The sequence below is a fragment of the Henckelia pumila genome, chromosome 1 (genome assembly GCF_033568475.1).
Source record: "Henckelia pumila isolate YLH828 chromosome 1, ASM3356847v2, whole genome shotgun sequence".
Lineage (NCBI taxonomy): Eukaryota > Viridiplantae > Streptophyta > Magnoliopsida > Lamiales > Gesneriaceae > Henckelia > Henckelia pumila.
The window spans coordinates 83816082-83837088 of NC_133120.1; the positions used below are offsets into that span (position 1 = coordinate 83816082).

The 21007-nt window shown below is 33.4% G+C and overlaps 4 protein-coding genes across 5 annotated transcripts; all 4 read left to right on the forward strand.

The window, feature by feature from the left end:
• The first annotated feature begins 2559 nt into the window (after positions 1–2559).
• Positions 2560–7457, forward strand: LOC140875628 (protein PTST homolog 3, chloroplastic). Of its 2 annotated transcripts, XM_073279358.1 has the most exons (12): positions 2560–3024; positions 3226–3345; positions 3659–3801; positions 3907–4098; positions 5129–5270; positions 5354–5417; positions 5560–5610; positions 5706–5759; positions 5902–6021; positions 6607–6734; positions 6826–6877; positions 7156–7457. In XM_073279358.1, exons 1-12 carry the CDS (start codon positions 2867–2869, stop codon positions 7252–7254), a joined length of 1323 nt encoding a protein of 440 aa, XP_073135459.1. In that variant the 5' UTR covers positions 2560–2866; the 3' UTR covers positions 7255–7457. The 2 variants fall into 2 exon arrangements, with proteins under 2 accessions (XP_073135459.1, XP_073135460.1); XM_073279359.1 differs by lacking the exon at positions 2560–3024 and having other exon boundaries at positions 3231–3345; positions 3664–3801.
• Positions 7458–8734: 1277 nt separating this feature from the next.
• LOC140879480 (S-adenosylmethionine synthase 2-like) lies at positions 8735–11243 on the forward strand. Its single transcript, XM_073283197.1, has 2 exons — positions 8735–8861; positions 9803–11243. The coding sequence occupies exon 2, from the start codon at positions 9810–9812 to the stop codon at positions 10980–10982; it is 1173 nt and encodes a 390-aa protein (XP_073139298.1). The 5' UTR covers positions 8735–8861; positions 9803–9809; the 3' UTR covers positions 10983–11243.
• Positions 11244–11721: 478 nt separating this feature from the next.
• LOC140875300 (dual specificity phosphatase Cdc25) lies at positions 11722–13868 on the forward strand. The gene is made up of 3 exons (XM_073278958.1): positions 11722–11875; positions 11957–12095; positions 13437–13868. The coding sequence occupies exons 1-3, from the start codon at positions 11793–11795 to the stop codon at positions 13605–13607; spliced, it is 393 nt and encodes a 130-aa protein (XP_073135059.1). The 5' UTR covers positions 11722–11792; the 3' UTR covers positions 13608–13868.
• A 3889-nt stretch (positions 13869–17757) lies between these two features.
• On the forward strand, positions 17758–21007 carry LOC140882255 (ACT domain-containing protein ACR10-like). Its single transcript, XM_073288151.1, has 6 exons — positions 17758–18303; positions 18869–19078; positions 19273–19378; positions 19587–19923; positions 20057–20341; positions 20461–21007. Exons 1-6 carry the CDS (start codon positions 18150–18152, stop codon positions 20599–20601), a joined length of 1233 nt encoding a protein of 410 aa, XP_073144252.1. The 5' UTR covers positions 17758–18149; the 3' UTR covers positions 20602–21007.

Consider the following 21007-nt stretch of genomic DNA (forward strand, 5'->3'; position numbering starts at 1 on the left):
ATATTTGGGCATAACGTGGCTGTTATGTTAAGGTGAGTGAGTAGTTTTAATTTTGATTTGGAGTGCAAATATATGAAAATTGCGATAGAGAAAAAGTGGTGGTATAATTGTGGCACGTAGTGCCTCTTTCCCACGTTTTTATCAAGCTAGTTGAGAACGAAAGTTGTGACAAATGATTGTTGCGGTTAAGTTTGGTTTTATTTTTAATTTTTAATTTTTTTTTTGTAATTTTTTTTTTGATGACCATAGCACGAGACCACACTACCCTTTTCTCGGGCTTTGATTCCTCATTCTGTTGGGTCCAAATAGTAGAAAAAGGTCCAAAGGCTTTTTAATAAAATAGTTCGGGCCTAAGAGATCCATGTAAAAAAAAACCCGGAATATATCTGTGAATGTCAAGTAATTTATTTGTTAAGAAAGAATTTATAACTTTTTTTTTTTGACGTTGTAAATTGTAAATATTATCTTACATTTTATTGAATCGAGCTTGGGTTTTTGCTTATCTTTTATTTTTTTTATATATGACGAGAATTCAAAGTCTTTATCGAAAGATGCAAAATTGATAACTCATCGAGATAAGTACAATAACATGCAAAGTACAAATTACAATCACAAGTAAATCACATTAAACAAGTTCATCAAAATGCTCGATCGATAACAAAGAATTGAACATATGACCAATTGGTCACAAACACACTTAATCCACAATTAAAAATGAAAAGAAAAGTCTGTGATTGACCTAATAATCATTTTCGTTTGTTATTTATATATATATATATATCGAATAATTTTTTAATTTTTTTTTTACATATAACTAATATTTTCTTAAAATTTATTTACAAAATTTATACGACTGTATTACAACAAATGATGGCTATATCTATATATAATTTTGGATTATCATACTATCTTAATATAGCCAGTGGCATACCCAGAATTTTCAACTAGGAGGGGTGAATTTAATAAATTAAAAAAAATATTACACTACAAAGTGTATAATAAAAATTCATATATTAATTTAATATGATTTTACAATACACTCCGAAATTTTTATAGTTTGAAAATGTTGAATAAAAATAATTTCAATATCAACTGCAAACACATCACACTCAATATATGGTATCAAATCATCATCTAACACATCATCTTCCAATCGATTACAAGGTAATATTTTGATTATTTTTATTGTTGAAAACACTCTCTCTACGGTAGCAATTGCAACAAGTAATAACAATGTTAACTTTAAAAGTAAATATCCCAAATGATATAATCGATCTTTATTTGATTGGAACATCATTTTAGCAATCTCGCTAATCCCCCAGCCTTAGAGAATTGATTGTTACTTCGCATGTCAAAAATAAAGTTATGAAGTTGATACTCAAGATGCATTAAATTCATCAAGAAGAAATCAGGTGGATAAAATTGAGTAAACAGAATCAAATTTCTCGTGTCACATTCAAGCATAAAAAACATTTCATTTTTCAAAAACAAATATGAGCCAATACAAAGCATACTATCAAATCTATTATAGTCTAAAATAAATTTATTATTATCTTATTCATCAAATATCATTCTAATCAATATAAAATTAAATCAACATTCTAAAATATATATTATATATAGAACGAAGTTTTTTTAAAAAAATTCAAAGAGGCGGTCGCAAAATTAAATTTATATTTAAAAATATATTATGTATATAGTACTAAAAATTTTTATAATTTCAGGGGGGGAGGGGGCGGTCGCACCCTTTCGGGACCATCTAGGTCCGTCAATGAATATAATAGAGGCCTTCTAATTAACTATTTTTTAATTGATTGGTGAAACTTAATATGAAATTACGATTATATTCTAACTTAATTTTTAATAAAACCAAAATTATTAGACAAATTAGTCATTTTATATAATCACCTCATTTTTTAGCCACTGAAAACAATATTATTTACCAAAATGACATATCGCTATCTTTGTTTGTATTTTTGAAGTTTTAAATTTAGATTAGATATGTATATTTTTTAAAGATTTAGATTAGATAATTATCACTCCTAGGGCATGTTTGAAGTCCCATATTAATAATCTGTGTATTAATAATTTTATCTAATCTCACGTTTTTTTGGCTATATTATTTATCCATCTTTCAATTACTTAAATCACATCAATCAAATCATTAATTATTTATCTTAAATCAATCAAATCATTAAATTTAAATTACTATATTACCCTTTAAATAATATTATTTATATTATTATTAATTATTAAAAAGATAAAATGATAATTTATTATTTTTATATAAAAATATAACCAATCAAATCAAACAAACCATAATATATCAATCAAATCAAATCTTATTTTCACTATCTTTTTTTTATTTATTTTTTATTACAATATATTACTTATTTCTATATTATTTATCTTATCCTACATTTCAAACGAACCCTTAAAATTTTGAATATCTAATTCATTATTTGAGTTTTAAAATAATATGAAAATTAATTAACAAAAAAATTATGTAAATGAACGTATAGCCTGCAACTAGCTCCAAAGCTCCCATTTGATCGAAAAAATTGGTAAGCTTAAACCTCGGAAAATTTAAGACTTCGACTTGATTTGGATCCCCAATATTCCCCATGAATGGACAAATGATTTGCGATCTTCCGTAATTCCATTTCAATCAAACAGTGTTCAATGGTAATCTTTTTTTTTTTGGGATGTGTGAGATTCCACAGTAATATGTATATATCCAAATTGATTGCCTCGTATTCAGACAGCTGATAAACTGCAGTTCTCATACTCAAATTCTCGGGAATTCGGAGCGAAATCCCTCAAATGCTGCAAAACCCAACTCCGCAGCGCACTCCACCGTCTTCTCATGGCCACCTGTTACAACTTTCCAACTTTTCATCGGTTATCTTCTGATAAAATCTTCTTTTCGAACCAAATCTTCTCAGAGACCTTGTTCATTTACCACCAACACCGCCACAAGCATTGCTATTCCAGATTCTTGGCTTCTTCATCCAAGAAATCCAGGTATTCGTCGATTATTCGTAATGGGTTCTTTCTTTGATGCAGGGTACAAGTATTTGCTTCAAAATTTTTGATTTTTTTTTACATGTTAGTGCACTTAATATGCTATAGAACATTGCGGGGTGTTTGTATTTGCGAAATTTCTGTTTCTTGTAGTTATTGGTCAATGGTCATGATTTATTGAGTTGCTTGTGTTTGATTTAGAGCTAGCAAGAAGGTGAAAATCAATGAAGATCTTTGCAGTGAGATTAGAGAATTTTTATCCACCGTTGGATATCCTGAAGATGATGTGCCCTCCATGAAGGAGCTTGCACAGCATGGAAGGTTCGATTTTCATGGATTTTATTTACTAATTTTTAGTGTTATGATCGGTGTTACATTTCACCACTGCGACAACGTGCACACATATATTTGAACAATGATGGAGCATGAGACATGATCCATCATCTGTGGTTTTAATGTATGTATTGTTTGAACTCGTGTAGGAGTGGGATGTGAGGATGTATACATTGGAGAAAAATTTGTCCAGGTTTATGTGTTTTTTTCCCCTATATTCTATTATTTCAATTATGGTTTTTAGGTGTGTAAGGATAACATAACATTTCTAAATTTTAGACAATCATTTATTTTACATTAGGAAAGACCTTGCACATGTGGTCAGGCGAAGAGGATACAAACTCATTAGACAGATTCTTGAGTCCTCAGCTACAACAAACTTAATCAAATCCGATATAGAGATGGACAAAACAGGAAATTTGAAGATGCTCGGGGGATCTGAAGGTGAATACGTGGAACTTTAATGTTATGCTTATTTGCATTTTGATATGAATATGCAATTTAAAATATTTGACTGGTATTTAATAGAATATTTTGTGGTATGAAAAGGTCAGAATGAGAAAGTAGGTGATGTATTATCAAGGGATGTCATGGAAGAGGGAGACTTGTGTAGATATCAAGAAAAAGATGGAAACCTCGTCTCAAGTGACCAGAGGTCTTTGGCATCAGATTCAAAGATCCATTTCATTCAGGAGAAGGTCGCTAATTTTATTAAGCATGGCAATTTGGTTGGAATTGATGGTTAGTTCTCGTGGCTAATTTCTATTCATTCTTCGATATTTCTCAACTTCACAGTTTTCCCTTCGATGGCCTAATGTGTTTATCGCCTAGAGTTGATCTCTGATGTCATTGCTTTACCTTTTGGATTCCAATTAGATGCAAATTGTTGTTTTTTTTTTGTTTTTGTTTTTATTGAATTAAAGATTGTTGGGAACTGGGAAGTGACAATTGTCCATATTGTTCTATGTGGTGCACCAATTAAAAGGTGGTTGTGCTTATGCTCCTGTCTGGTTAATATATTTTATTTACATTTCACCATCAACTGTAATATTTCTTAAAATAAATGACACTTGTTTCTCTGGTTGGGATGCTTGTTATAATCTATGAAAGTTGGGTAAAGTGGGTGGAAAACCATGAATCATTTCCTCACAAGAGCTAACTAATGGCTAATGCTAATTGTGAGGGAAACTTGTTCCCAATTCCTAATACAAGCAACAGCTATAATATCAAAGTTTTGATGGCTGTACCTGATTACTGCTAATATGAATACTGAGATAGATCTGTTGAGCAAATATTGCAGCGGGTTTGAAATGTTTCCAGCCATTGGCTTTGTTACCTAGTGCTTTCTATTCCGGGATGCTAATTTGAAATTTTAGTTCTTTGTAATTTTGGCAAGTGAGATTCCAATGTGCAATGATTAATTATAACAGTACGTTGCCAGAAAAGAAGAAATGGGTTAAGCCACTTTTCCTGTCTTGCAATTGGATTAGATAGTTGATTCCAAATGCTGTGGGTTCTTACTTAATGTTTATACCTATATGTAAGAAGCGACCTTCTTCAAAGGTCAGAAATGATGCCTTCCTTTTGCCTTCTCGAATATGTTGGAATATGTTTGCCAAATCGGGTTATTTGATCATTACTTGTGAAGAAAACGAGTCCATCTTCCTCGATGTTTTCTATCTCCATGTCTTGATATTTCGCAGGGAAATATCTATTGAATTCTTGTCGGATATATTTTCTTAATGTTCATATCATGACTTTCTGATTACAGATGACATATATGCCAGCGAAGGAGAGAGAAGTACTGAATCAGAAGTTGCACATGAAGTACAAAATACCTCAAGTGATCAAGGGAACAACAATCGTTTGATCCATAGCTCTAGTGGCGGTGAAACATTAAATGGAAATTCCATGTACTTCATCTGCTTCCAAGAAAACATCCCAGTCACTTTTCTTTTTCCTGATTCAATTCCATCATTGCGTCTGATTTATACAGGAACATTTATGTCTCAAAAGAAGAGCAAACACCGGTGAATCACAAAAATGATTTAGATGATGAGGTCCGTGTGCGTCATAATTTCAATCTTGGCCATTATTTATCTGGATCATGAAATTGTATGGCTTTTCCATTTTCTTCAAAATTCACCTTGGTTTATCTGGATTGAATGATTGCTTTTGACTGCTATTGATGTTGTTCGGCAGAAAATGAAAGCAGAGAATCTAGCCAAGGTTAATCGCCTCAAGGTCATACTGGTACATCCTTGAGTAATTAACGATACTATAACATGGTGATTATTCTTCTGAGTTTTCTCATGTGATCACTTTAGTGCATTGTTGTATGTTCTTAGCATCTGAAGGAATTAGAACTAGATCAATTGAAGCAGCAGATTGAGAAAGAAAAGGTACAAATTTTTATGCATGAAAACTATTTCATGATTTCACGAGCTTAAATTATATTTCAATTGTAAAAAATTACAAAAGCTCTAGAAATTCCATTTCAATGAGAAAATGGAAAATGAAAACACTTTTGATTGAATATTTCAGGCTGCTTTGTCTGCTTTACAAAACAATGCGGAAATAGAGATCAACAGAGCACAGAAACTTATTTCTGAAAAAGAGACTGAATTATACGCTGCCGAAGGAAGCTTATCTGGACTGAAAGAGGTATCACATTTTCTATTTGTTACATTGACGATGAAAAAAAAAAGTTGGGTCAGGGATACAGAGATATTTAGCATAAAAATATTTTATCAAGAGAGCTTTTTAGAATAAGCAAAAGTAATTTTGTGTTTTAAGACAATAGTAAAAGGCACATTTTCTAGCTTTGGCCCTTTTTAAGCACTGTCTTGAAACTTCTCTATCCAAAATGACTTTCTAAAAAAAAAAACAGTTTTTTATAGACTTCATTATCTAGATGAATTCAAAGTCTGTGGATGGTAGGTAATTTGTATGAAATCCTCGAAATTGGAACTTTGCCACAGACACACTTGATGTGCAGGCAAAGCTGTTGACAGGCAATTTTGGCAATTGGCAGAAGGCCGGAACAAACTTTTTGTCGAGTCAACACTGAATCTTAGTTGAGCTTTAGTCCAGTTGCAATAATACATTTTGGAAACATTTCCTACTCATTTCTATCCTTGCCAAACTTCATTTTACCGTGGATTTTGAATTTTGTTCTCAAGATTAAAGATATCATCTCTTTGTTTCGGATAAAGAATTTTATTGAGGTGAAGTTGCCTTTTCTTTTAGGTTGAGGTCAAATATACAGGATATGGGGAGATCGTAGAACTGGCCGGCAGCTTCAACGGTTGGCATCACAAAATAAAAATGGATCCACCACAGTCATCATCGGTTGGTGTCGGTCCTACTGAAACAAGGTTTTATGTTCATTTTCGTCTATATCAGTGCTCAACCAATGCATTTTATTGAATAGGATCACAAATTAAACACACTACTAAAATTTTCCAGGAGATCACAACTTTGGAGAACAGTATTGTGGCTCTATCCCGGAATTTATGAGGTTTGTCTACAGATCACCGCGTGTTCTTAACTATCATCTAGAAAAAAAAATTGAACCTCAAGGACCGGGGACACTGATCGTGCATACATCCCTCCAAAAATCCAATAAAACTCGTCTCTTTCTATTTACGAACACAGGAGGATGAAAGAATATTGCAAAAAATTTGGGGGTGCCTTCGACTTTCAACTGCTTCTTTGAAACACACTCATTTCTTGAATGTGTTACCACTCTACACTACATCTTGTTTGTTTGCTTACAATATTGTTTCTGGTTGGCAGATAAAATTCGTGGTCGACGGTGATTGGAGGATTGATCCTTCAATGGAATCAGTTACAAGGGACTCCTTGCACAACAACATCCTTAAAGTAGGTAGATGACCAGACCATCCTTTGCTTGGACAAAGTCCTTAGCTTGTAAATGAAATTTTCAACAAGTGTTTGGTACAGAAGATTAAATCAGAGTAGATTTCTAACACATGTTCGGTTCACTTGTTGATTATTCTATTTCATTAGCCATATCTACTAAGATACGTTGGATGGGTTAACTATCGTTGGATAAATTTGTTTTGAGGTGTATGTAGATGCATGCATACGAGTTCATTTATGAATCTCATACTATTAATTAATGTCTAAGCTAGAGGAGCCGTTCTAATTAAACACGCATCTATCATTTTTATTTCCAAATATCAAAATTTAATATAACATATCATTATCATTAAGGTTTGCTCACGTACAACAGATAATACCTATATAACTTAAATCTTTTAAATTAAACTACAGTTCTAACTAAACATTTTAGTCACTTTCTCAATTCAATTTTAAAACATAAAAATGCGATTTTTCTTTTTAAGAGTGTGCTAATGTATTGATTAATATTATCAATAAATGTGATGTTCATATTTTCAGGTGAGGATAATATTATGAAATTTCCCCCAAAAATGCAAGAACTAGTGTAAAAACTAGATAATCTATACTATTTATAAAGTTTGGGGGCCTTTGAGTACCTGTTGACACATCAAAAATAACTTTCGATTTTATCCTTTATCAACATTTTTCTCAACTTCCTTTTCTCTTCCGCCTTTTTTATTATATTAGCATATTAAATTATTATTATTTTTCCAATAACTAATTTTCAATTACTAAATAATATATTATTTTATAAATAAAAATTCATAAAATACTCATATATTATATCACACACACAACTGTGTGTGCTTCTGTTGTTAATATAGATAAATGTTTTGTTCTTCTCTAACATTAATAGCAATCTATGTAAACTTAATATACTAATTAAGCCAAAAAAATAAGGAGTGAGACGTTTTCATGGATATATACACGGATATATATCTACAAGATGGATTTAACTCGTGAAATTTCATGAAAAAATTTGTGAATTTTAAATTTCTACTAACTCACGAGTGCGCCATTCCAATTTCCGGTTGAGTAGATGCTATCCGCGAGGTAGTGCCCTGCGGGTGACGTGGCGGTTCATGATTGGTTAAAATCAATGGGCCCCACGTGTGACCCATTAATTTTGACTAATCATGGGATTACACGTCACCCACAGGGTAGTGCCCTGCGGGCGGCATGTACAAAACCCCAATTTCCATCCCACCAACTCACGTACACTTTCTCATCCACAGAGTACAAGTACCGCAAACTTTGACGGTTATCTAATTTTCCCTAATTTTGACTACCTACCAATAAAAATTAAATAAAAATATAAGACCCAATATCTACCGTCAGATGTTCTCAATTGCCAGCTGGCACCATATCAAAGCCAATTAGGGCCCACTCTCTACCGATGGAGTAGTTTTTGGTTTGCCAACGGAAACTAGAATGTATTCAGATCCGCGTTCCTATATATATTGCCCCGTCTCTTCAAACTTTGATACCATTTCCAATTTCTCAGATCTCCCTCCCTTCTTTATCTTCGTAGGAATAATAACATACATTCAGATCTGAAGCTTCTGTGTTGATTAAAGGTACTCATTTGCGTTTTAAAGCTTGTTTCTTTTTTAGATCTGGTTAAATCGCTCTCTCTCTTGTTTAGATCCGTGTTATCTTGGTATGTGATGTGTGTTTTTACTTTGTGATTCGTAATCATGTTTTTAGATTGAATGTTGACAGATTTGATGGTTTCTTTAAAAGTTTTCTTGATTTTAATTGAGGTGGAAATGTTCTGAGAATGAGGACAAATGGAATAAATTTAAAGATGCTGTACTCTTTTTTCCAGATCCGTTGCATATTTGTGTTGCGATATGGGAACTATCTTTTAATGATTCTCGTTCATGTTTCCGGTTTTATTATAAATTTTAATCGATTTGAAGAGGGTAGATTTTCAGTTGTCGTGGAGGTAATTGGTTTTGCATGTTCTTTCCCCGTGAGATTCAGATCTCGTTGAACGTATCACATCGTGCGAGGATGTTGTGGTTTATGATTGAGAACTGCTTTTCGTTGAGAAGTTCTGTGTTTAGATTTTTTGGGTATACCTAGGAATAATCGACAAAATGTGAACATGGATTCTGAGATGCATTTTCATTTGGTATTTTGCGAGAATTCGAATTTGGTACTGGAAGTGATATTGGTTTATCAATTTTGTGTGGAATTGATAAAGACTGTTTTCTAACCGCCGACAGCTACTTGTGTTCTATGCTTCTATTTGAGATTCTCGTGATGGAGACTTGACATTGCAAATTAGATTAGGCGGCAAAATTAATTTTTTATTTAAAGGAATTCCGTGTTTCCATTTTGCTTTTGTTTTTGTATTAATTCCTAGAGTTTGAACATAGATCTGTCTGAGATTCCACATTGTTGCGTCCTTTAATGCACATGGTTTATATGCTTTGGATTTGATGTTTTTCATCTGAACATTATCAACGCAAAACTGCATATGGATTAACGCGTTCATTGGAATACTTTTCAGGCATAATATGGATACCTTCCTGTTCACCTCAGAATCTGTAAATGAAGGTCACCCCGACAAACTCTGCGACCAAGTCTCTGATGCCATTCTCGATGCTTGCCTGGAGCAGGATCAGGAGAGCAAAGTTGCATGTGAAACATGCACCAAAACAAATATGGTAATGGTCTTTGGTGAGATCACAACAAAGGCAAATGTGAACTATGAGAAGATTGTTCGTGATACATGCAGAGGCATTGGATTCATATCACCTGATGTTGGCCTTGATGCTGACCACTGCAAAGTTCTAGTCAACATCGAACAGCAGAGCCCTGACATTGCCCAGGGAGTTCATGGTCACCTCACCAAGAAACCTGAGGAAATTGGAGCTGGTGACCAAGGTCACATGTTTGGATATGCCACAGATGAAACACCCGAACTTATGCCACTTACTCATGTCCTTGCCACCAAGCTTGGGGCCAAGCTCACAGAAGTGAGGAAAAACAACACTTGCCCATGGCTAAGACCTGATGGTAAAACACAAGTTACAGTTGAATACAAGAATGACAATGGGGCCATGATCCCTATCCGAGTCCATACAGTTCTCATCTCAACCCAGCATGACGAAACAGTCACGAATGATCAGATTGCAGCAGACTTGAAAGAGCATGTGATCAAGCCTGTGATCCCCGCCCAGTACCTTGATGACAACACAATTTTCCACCTTAACCCATCTGGCCGATTCGTCATTGGTGGCCCACATGGAGATGCAGGACTCACTGGTCGGAAAATCATCATTGACACTTATGGTGGTTGGGGTGCTCATGGAGGCGGTGCTTTCTCCGGAAAGGATCCCACGAAGGTGGACAGAAGTGGGGCATATGTCGTTAGGCAGGCAGCCAAGAGCATAGTGGCTTCAGGACTTGCTCGTCGATGCATTGTGCAAGTTTCCTATGCTATCGGTGTAGCAGAACCACTTTCAGTGTTTGTCGACACCTACAAGACCGGTAAGATTCCAGACAAGGACATACTCGAGCTCATCAAGGAGAACTTCGACTTTAGGCCTGGAATGATCGCCATCAACCTCGATTTGAAGAGAGGGGGAAATTTCAGGTACCAGAAAACTGCTGCTTACGGTCATTTTGGGCGTGATGATACTGATTTCACTTGGGAAACTGTTAAAATCCTGAAGCCTAAAGCTTGAATCTGTGGCCAGATACTTAAGATCACTGGTTCTTAGCAGGGGTCTATAAAAATGATTCTGGATTGTTTTGTGCTTCAAATTTTAAAAGTGCTTCTTAGAAGGAAGCGTATCTGTGTCGTTTTTTTTTTCTTTCTATTTTTAAGTTTGTGTTGGTCTGTTATCATTGAAGATGTCTAATCAATAGTAAGTCAGTTGTGTATCGGGGGAATCGAATCAGTTTCGGCTCTCATAATAAGATTTTGTATTACTAATTTCATTTTAGTCTCATCTTTTATGAAAGATAATCCATTTAGTTTTATTATGTCTTATTTTATTAAAAGGTCTATGTATCCTCCAAATACTTACAGATCTATAAGATGTTTTTTTACCCTTTATAAATATGAATCAAATATAATCGTTATGTTTCTATTCATTCTGTAGCTTTGTGATTGTTGGATATTTCTACAAATGGATAGTAATAAAGCATAAAATAAAAAACAAATATCCATAAAATGATATTTTTATTTTTTAAATAAAATAATTTCACGCATATATGCTATAAGATATTCATTGATCAAAGTTCTAACTTCTAATTACAGATTTTAAAAATATTTACTAATTTTGACGTATTTAAGATATTTGCTCATTATTTAATAATTAATTAAATAACTGTTACTCTAATTTTTTTTAATTAACTACTTTTATTCTTAAATTTACGGGGTCAATATTTCCAAAAAAAAAAAAGGGGGTCAAACTCTGTTTGGACATATGGAATGCATAAATATAGAATTTAATTTGCTTGTTTTAAAAGCTAAGTAGAAGAAGAAAGAGATGGCTCGGAGCATCACATACATCACCGGCTCTCAGCTTTCCTCTCTCAGGAACAGCCCGAATATCGCCATTGTGGATGTCAGGTATATAATATGAGAACCCATTTGTGTTTGATTTTGCGAGTATGATTGATAATTTGTTCGGAAATGTTGATGTTTTTTTAGGGATGATGAAAGGAGCACCGATGGGCATATATCTGGTTCGCTTCACTTTTCTAGCGACTCATTTGTTGACAAAATGCCCAATTTAATTGAAGCTGCTAAAGGCAAAGATACCCTTGTTTTCCATTGTGCTCTCAGCCAGGTGTGATTTACTGGATTACGTTTCGTTTTGCCATGGTTTTTCCCTTTCTCCCTGGATTGCGCGTATGGGTTGTTGGAGTTTGATCTTTGTAACTGTTTGATATGATCTGATAAGTTTTCTGTGCTGTGGTTTATATTCGATCGTGTTTGGGTATCGAGGAAGATACAATTTCAAAATCATCTTGAGCTTTGTTAACTGTTGACTTTGCATTCCATTATGGAGAGATTTAAGTTTGAGAGTTTTCTCATTTAGTATACTAGTTGTGGGTTCTTTCAATCTAACGTTAGTACTTGTTCCTCGATGGCTTAGGAATGGCCGAGACTGGCTAAGTTTGTGTACTGTGATTGATTACCGAGGTGCATAAATCAAGTAGTATCATGGGTGGGGAAAAATCCCTCGAGGGAAGGCTGGATAATTTCATGAGTCCACTATCGACTCCGCAAGTCTGGAGTTGTATTTAAGATTGAGGAAATTAAATTGAGCTCTCATGGACAACTTGGTTGTTAACAAGCTCACTTTCCCAATGGTACGAGTATTCATGTCTTCATAGAACTAGTATCCTACTGCAAGACTGACAATTGTTTTTTAGGCAGAGGGATTTGGGGTTCTCAAATGAGACACAAAGCATGTACTTGTAATTTCTAATGCTTCTTTTTGGGATTTCTTTTAATCTTCATCTAAATCTTTATATCTTTGGTCTTGTCTTGTATTCATTAATAATTGATCAGTTAGATGATCGTAAGAATGAGGTCACAAGAGATAGATAAGTTTCTAAGTGGATCTGACATGCTAGCCTCTGTTTCATGTTCACACTTCGCTGTAGTTCTCTTCTGTTCCATGTGCTGTGAAATTTATATTATCGGGGTTTTAAGAATGTTTATGAACTCGGGAAAGGAACCGAAGCATTAGCTGCTCATAATTATCTTCAGGGTGGACAAAAAACTTATGTATTTCTAAGGTAAACTCATGGCGTGATCTTGTATCATTGAACTTCTTCTATTTCAAATGACACATGGAAGGCAAACTAACCGCACTCTACTTCAGGATCTTCTTCTTTCTGGTTTAATGTCCCATCAATCAAACCTTCTAAAAGTAGGGATTTTGGTATTTGATTTGGGTGGGAGAGGGTTGCAAATTGTAGTCTAAACTGGTGTGCATCCCAAGTTAGAAGTTGGAAATAGTGTGCAATGAGCATGATAAGGTTAGCAAAACTTGAAGGTACGTATCTAGTGTGCAATGAGAATGCTTAGAATCAAAGTAGACCTCTGCCTATAGTTAGCCCATAAGTTTGACTTATGCCAGTGAAAAGCCACCACAATGAAAGCCTTAACTGTTTTTCAGGTACGAGGACCCAAATGCGCACGGAGGCTTACCGATTATCTTGCTACCGTGAAAGAAGACGCGGGGATAAAAAATGTCATGGTTCTGGAACGCGGATATAATGGTTGGGAGGCTTCTGGAAAGCCCATTTGCCGCTGCACTGAAATACCGTGCAAGGGGGAGAAAGCTTAAGTCTCTGCTCTGGTTAACCAAGAATGCTCATGTTGCTATGATGTCTTGGAGCATTAATATCAAATTATGTCTCAAAATGGTGTGTTTACATTGTATCATTTAATAACAGATAATGTTTTCTTCTGACTTTTTAAGGAATTTAAACTCATTGGATTCAACGTGATAATATGCTTTTACTCGTCGCGATGTTTCCTATGTACTGTAAAGGCTTCGGTTTTTAGCTTCAGAGACTTTGCTTGTGAATTTCTGTGGTTGATCGGATCCCTTTTTAAAAAAAAAAAAATCAATACAAGATGGCGGGGAGTGGGAATAGACATAATCCATCCAAAGATTATGTTACACAGCGAGAAATATCATGTAAAACGTAAAGATATGCTAATTGACATTTTGAGTGCCAACCTGAACTAAGAAAAGTTAGCTGATTCTAAATGTCATGTATATATATATCATTTTCAAAAGATTAATGTTACATGTACAACGAAATTTATACAACACAAAAAATTCAATACAAAAAATTTATTTATCAAAATATCATAATACATTAAATACAAAATTTCACGTGATATACATGATATTTGTTAAATCTTTAGCATTGTTCTTTATAAGATTGAAATAATTCAAATTTAATTATTTTTAAAAATCTCGGTTTTATTGGTCGTTTTCGAATTTTATGAATTTATCAGCAAGGTTGCAATTCGTACTTTTTTTTTGAAATTATTACGTTTCTTGTATAATATTTTTTTCATAAATCAGACTGACTTTCATGAGTCTTGTTATTGAATTAGGGATTTATCATTCCAAATTACGGTTCTCTTTTCCGGGAAATTCATTCAATCTCGCTAGTTACACGTTATCATTCGAGCTTGTTCCTTTTCCAAAAGAAACTTAAAGAAAAGTAGAACAAGATTTTTGGAAATATTATATTTCTCTATAGTTTTCAAATTTGTGTTCTTTTATGATTGTCTAATAATAGTTTAAAAAATTTAGAGGAAAAATATGGGATTCTTTGAAGTCAATTTACTTTAAATCCTTAAACCCATACTCAAATGTGTGTTTAGACCTTGTAAAAAAAAACTAATAGGTGTTTACACTCCATTCCGAAAAAAAAAAAAAAACTTGTTGCACTACCCGGAGGCCCACATATATTTTTCTCGAATGAAATTTGGTACAAAACATTAAAATATGATGTCAATATATGATATTGGAGTACTAATTAGTTTAGATCCGATATAACGGATAAGATTTTGAATATAAAAGGTTGTCAACTCAACGGTAGAGTACTTGGATTTTAAGTGCGGCTAATATCAACATTTGCAACATATGTTTGAGTTCTCAAAAATCATATATTTATAATAGTTCTAACACATTTGGTACTCAAATATCATATATTAATATCATATTTTCAATGTTTTGTACCGATTTTCATCCAAAAAAACAAATGTGTCATTAATATCAATAATTGCATACATTTTGAGTATTCAAAAATCATACATTAGTTTATATTTTCAATGTTTTATACCGACTTTTATTCGAAAAAAAACATGTTAGCCCAGAAAGTGTATAATGTTTTTTTTATAGATCAGGGGAGTAAAGACCTTTTTTCTGAGATGAACTGTACATAAATTTAAGTTTGAGTTAAGGGCTTTGAAGTAAATTTACACATTGTTCGGGATTTTTTAATTATACTAACAAAAATAATAAAACTTAAAATGGGTGAAACTCTTTTTTTTTTTACCCCCTAAACGTGAAAGTTGAATTTTGAGTTTATCTTATTATATTATTATAGTAGATACCGTTTAATTAACTAATTTGAAATTAATTGATGAAATTTTATTTAAAATTATTACTATATCTTAACTTAATTTACAATAAAACCGAAATTATTAAGCAAATTAGTCATTTTACATGACTTTTTTTTTTCAAAGATGTTTTGTTATTTACCAAAATGACATTCACATTAAGTTTTTTGATTTTTTTTATTTATTTACAAAAATGTTACTCGCTTTATAAAATAGATATAACTATTGCGTTTTTATGAATATTTTTTTAGAGAAACGCAATTTAAAATTTTACAATTTATTTTTATTTTTTGGTTTCGTTAAAAAACGAGTTGTACAAACACGCTACTAGTCTATACTATTAATTATAATCGAGATAGTAAAATGACCAATTTGGTCGATCAATATGACAACAAACTAGTGCAAAAACTGAATTTCCAAGTACCAAATTTTACATGACACACATCTCTAGCTAATTCTGCTTTAAAATCCATCCACACTCAAATTTAAAGTTGAAAAAATATCCTGTATGGTGTCGTTATCAATTTAATTTTCATTATGCGCACAAATTTCGGAGCAGGTACGTGGGCAGGCAGGCAGCTCTCCAATAATCTCGTGCATTGACTTTTATCTAATTTAAATTTAAAATTTAAATTTCTGATTAACCCACTATTATTTGAAATGTTTTCCCATTAACGATTCCAATCACAATTAATTATAATATCGAATTATTTTAAATATTTTATTTATCTGAAAAAGACAACATCAAGTGGGATTGGTAGTCATCATTTTTTTTAATTGCGTTTTAACCCACGAAATTTCCTTGTAGTTTAACATTGTTTCTTTGTGTTAGAATTCATGTTATTATATAACCCTCTTCAATTTTCCATCCTATGATTCCATTACTGGTATAGTGATATTGAACATCGATCTCAATTAATGCCAAAAATATTAAATTTTGAACGAGTTATCGAGTTCGAGACTCGATCTCTCTGTATCAAGATAAGTACATATGACATATCTAATCTAAATATATTTAAGAAATTACAAATATAATAATACTGCCTCCATTGCTTACGTAATCAATACCGAAAAATTGCGTCATGGATTGGCGTCACGAGGACCTTAGATGTTCTAAAAGACCAAGATCCGACGGCTGTAAGAATCATAAAAAAGGTTAATTCAATAAATCTGACGGTGGGCTTTTTGTTGATACTTTTTTAATGCTTGGTCTAATCGACAATTTCATTTTCCTCGAATCTATGGAGTCCCCATTCATATATAATACCATTAGTTTGTAGCCACTTGTTCGTATAATATTTAACTTCGATGTGAATAATGTAATTCATGGTACCAGATATTTAGTTGGCCTTGCCACTCTTTTTTACGACAAAGATTTTGATAAATAAAAAAAAAACATTGATTCTCAATCAAATTAAAAAATTTCAAACCATACCATACACAAACATATAAATAATAATAATAATTATTATTATTATTTAAAGTTTGAAACTATTAGAAGAGTTTATTGAATCCATGCTTCTTCGGGAGTCGAATTCAATATTATAAGCAGGATTTATATTTGGAAAATGGTGTCAGGTTACACAGAACATTAAATCCCAGATTGGCCCAATAGAAAGTTGAATATACCCACCATATTTTTATATTCCAAACTTTATCCCAACATTGAGTTCCCATATATATTCTTGAATAATAAAGTATCGAATTATTGGCAGTACCATTTTGTAGTGACATCGGGCAATCTCACCCGGTTCTTATCTATTTAGATTTCTATTTCCAATTTTTTTTTTAAAAAAATTAAAGTAATTTATAGTTTTTTTTCCCTTTAAAAAACGTTCTGGAAAAGAAATATATGTTTAATTTAATAAGAGAAAAACTAAAAATTTGATCTTTTATATTTGTCGCTTTGCGATTTCGATCCTTTATGTTTTCAGTATTTTTTATTCGAAAATGCTTAAATGACACTATACATATCAGCTCCACATCAGCTCTGCATTGGTGCCACATCAGCGCTACAACAGAAAAAATACTAAAATTACAAAAAAAAATAAATAAAGATAACGGATTAAAACTTAAATCTGAAAATATAGAGAATCAAAATCGCATAGTGACAAACACACGAAACTAAAAAAATCAATTTTCCCTTTAATAAAATAAAATAGTAGAGCACATTTTCAATCGGAAAAGTATAGCCAATGATAAATTTATGAGTCAAATTTTATCGTGATGCTTTGATATCTCCCATCCCTTATATAGGGCCAAGATTTTTGTCAGTGTGAAACTGGAAACTTCGTGAGATGCCTGCATTCATTGCATCCATTTTTTAATGCTTTTTTTTTTTTTTTTTTTTCCTTTCTTTGAGGAAACTGTTCTTTATGTTTTTATTTATTTATTTATTTTTTTGATGAAACTTTTCACCTGACCAAGAAAAAGCACGAGTGGATTCACAAGAAATAGTGACTCACCGGCTTCAGTTTCACAGTTCCAACCTTCTCTCCCTATTTTTTTTTTTAAAAAAAGAAATATTACTTCGGTCCTCTTTCAGTATGTTTGTTGGTGCCTACGGCCAGTGAAAACTACTTGTTACCCTTTTTGATGTAAAAGAGGTTATAGTGGTTTCCAGTCCCCAAATAAAATCACTGCCCATTTTGTTGTTTTTGTTGAAAAACGAAATTTTGGGTCTCTTATTAGCGAAAGATTCAATCTTTTTGGTTGAAAATTGAGGATACAGAGGCGGGAAGAGATGGGGATTTTGTACGATGATGCGGTGTTAATTAGAGTGTCGGAGGAAGAGGAGGAACCCAGTGTGATAACTGTGAATTGTCGGGACAAGACTGGTTTAGGATGTGATCTTTGCCGTGTAATTCTGTTCTTCGGGCTAACAGTTGTGAGAACTGGTAAATATTTTCTCACCATAGCTTAATTTTCTGTAGCATTTGAGAACAAGAACATAGAGACACATCATGATTCAAAAGTATGCGAGATTATCTATTTTCATGTTTTGTTTTCATAAATTTAGTTTGTGTTGTGTATATTTTCTGGGATTTAATAATGTTTTATTGATATGTCTGATATTTGCCTGTTGGATTGGTGTAAAAGTTCTTTGACATATTGTGTTGCTCCTAGATTATTCTCTCTAAATTTGCCGGATTATTGTAAAAGAAATCGGCTGGCTGCCGTCAGGTGCAAACTTAATCTTAGCCAAGTGGGAAAATTTTAAACATAGCCTGCCAAAATTTCAGTTTGAATTTGTTTTGGGTTTTATTTTTTTTCCAAGTTTTATTATGTAAAATATTGGTTGACCATTTGAAAATGGAATGTCTTTTTACGGTTTATAGAAGATGGTTTGCTAGAAATGCAGCTGTTACATTTGAAATTCTTCATATGTGATAGATGGTAGATTTTTCCTAATTATGTTGTAAATTTTCCTTCATGTTTGTCCATTTGATTATGTTGTTGAAGATATGTCTACGGATGGAAAATGGTGTTACATAGTGTTTTGGGTGATGGGCAAACGGGATACAAGATGGACTTTATTGAAGAACAGATTGATGGAGGCGTGCCCATCCTGTTCTTTGGCATCTGTGATATTATCCGAAGAGGACGAAGCAAAACCCTCCGATGTTTTCCTCCTGAAGTTCTGTTGTCATGACCGAAAAGGTCCTTTGCACGGTAAATGCTGTAATTTTGCAGCGGTAAGATTCTGTAAATTCAAATTGGATAATTGTGATGGTCTGTATTCTGTATTTTGCATTCGGTATTCCCCTAGTTCTGTCATCTTGTTGATGATAAAGTACCTCATTCGAGAAGGTAGTCTTTGTTAGATCCCCACTAGCTAGTTGAAAATATGGAGAAATTTTTGACAGATGTGACGGAGGTTCTTTGTGAGCTCGAGCTAATAATAAAGAAAGTGAAGGTTTCAGTGACTCCAGATGGAAGAGTGATGGATCTCTTCTTCATAACCGACACAAGGTTCTTCATTTTTTTACCACTTTCTTGAAACTAGCATGAGTTTGCGTCGTTTAACTATGCTTTGATTTTGCAGCTCGTTAAAGGCAAATTTTTTGTGGGGTATTCATGATTACATGTTTTTAGGCTTTAGCTCCATTTTTGGATATTCCTGAATTTTGTTGGAGTATGATTATGTCGTGTCTTACTATGCCTCTCGATGATTTATTAGGGAACTTTTGCATACGAAGAAGAGAAAGGATGACACCTACAACCATTTAAGAGCTGTTCTTGGGGATTCCATGATAAGTTGCGAGATCGAAATGGTGGGTCCAGAAATTATGAATTCGTCACAGGGGCCCTCGTTTCTTTCAGATGCAATTACGGAAGAGATGTTCTACGTAGAGACACCAGACGAGCACCAAAATAGCACTGTGGCATTCAAGAGTCCATCCATCACGATAGATAACTCATTGAGTCCGGGTCACACTCTTGTCCAAATTGTTTGCCAAGATCACAAAGGTTTATTGTTTGACGTAATGCGAACTTTTAAGGATTATAACATCCAGGTATGTGATTTGATAGTTCTAAATCGTAACATCCTATGCAAACATATCATCATTTTAAGTCATTTTTTCACAACATTTTCAGACATCTTTTTTTTACCAATGTCGTTGTAAGCTTAATGCTTTTGTACCCCAGATTTCTTATGGTCGGTTCACAAAGAAAGAGAAGTCAGAATGTGAACTGGACTTATTTATCATGCAAGCAGATGGTAAGAAGATAATCGACCCCAGTAAACAAAAGTCGTTGTACTCTCGCCTTCGAGTGGAGCTAAGCAGACCTCTCAGAGTAGCATTGATCAATCGTGGCCCTGACACAGAACTGTTAGTCGCAAATCCCGTAGAGTTATCGGGCAAGGGCCGCCCCCTCGTTTTCTATGATATAACCCTTGCTCTCAAGTTACTCGATAAAGGGGTCTTTTTGGTACTTCTCAATGAACCTTCTTGAGTAGCTCTCTGGTTTTTTTTTTTTTATTGTACTATTTTTTGTATATTGATGATTACGATCTTCACCTTTTCACATCACATATGTTATCTTTAAAGGCCGACATAGGAAGGTACATGATCGGGGATCGTGAATGGGAAATCTACAGAGTTTTACTCGATGAAGGAGACAATGTCGCCGTATCAAAAACCTTGATAGAAGAGACCGTATGGAGGATGCTGATGAGCTGGGAACTATAATTTTTCTATGATACAACGAGCTCCTCAACCATGGTACACCTCAAATCTTAATAGGCTACACATCGAAATGTAAATATGTCTACTCCATGTATATATCTACTGCAAAAAATTTAGCTCGCGATTCTTGATTAGTGTTTGCACAGCCTACCTTCAAACACTGCCTACCTTCTAGTTTGAGACGAGGTATCGAGGAGAAGATGTAAATATCTGTTTAAAGACGTTTTTTTCCATTTTCTTAAGTGGCGACAAATGTGTAGTATACGAATCTGGGACTGTTGTAGGAAATTCATCCGAAATGCAGCTTCTTGATGCTTGTATGTACTGTATGTGTGCTTTGTTGTAAGCATGTTTGTGTATCTGCCAAGCGATTCTTGTATTTTATAAAGAGATTAAGTTTCAGAAATTA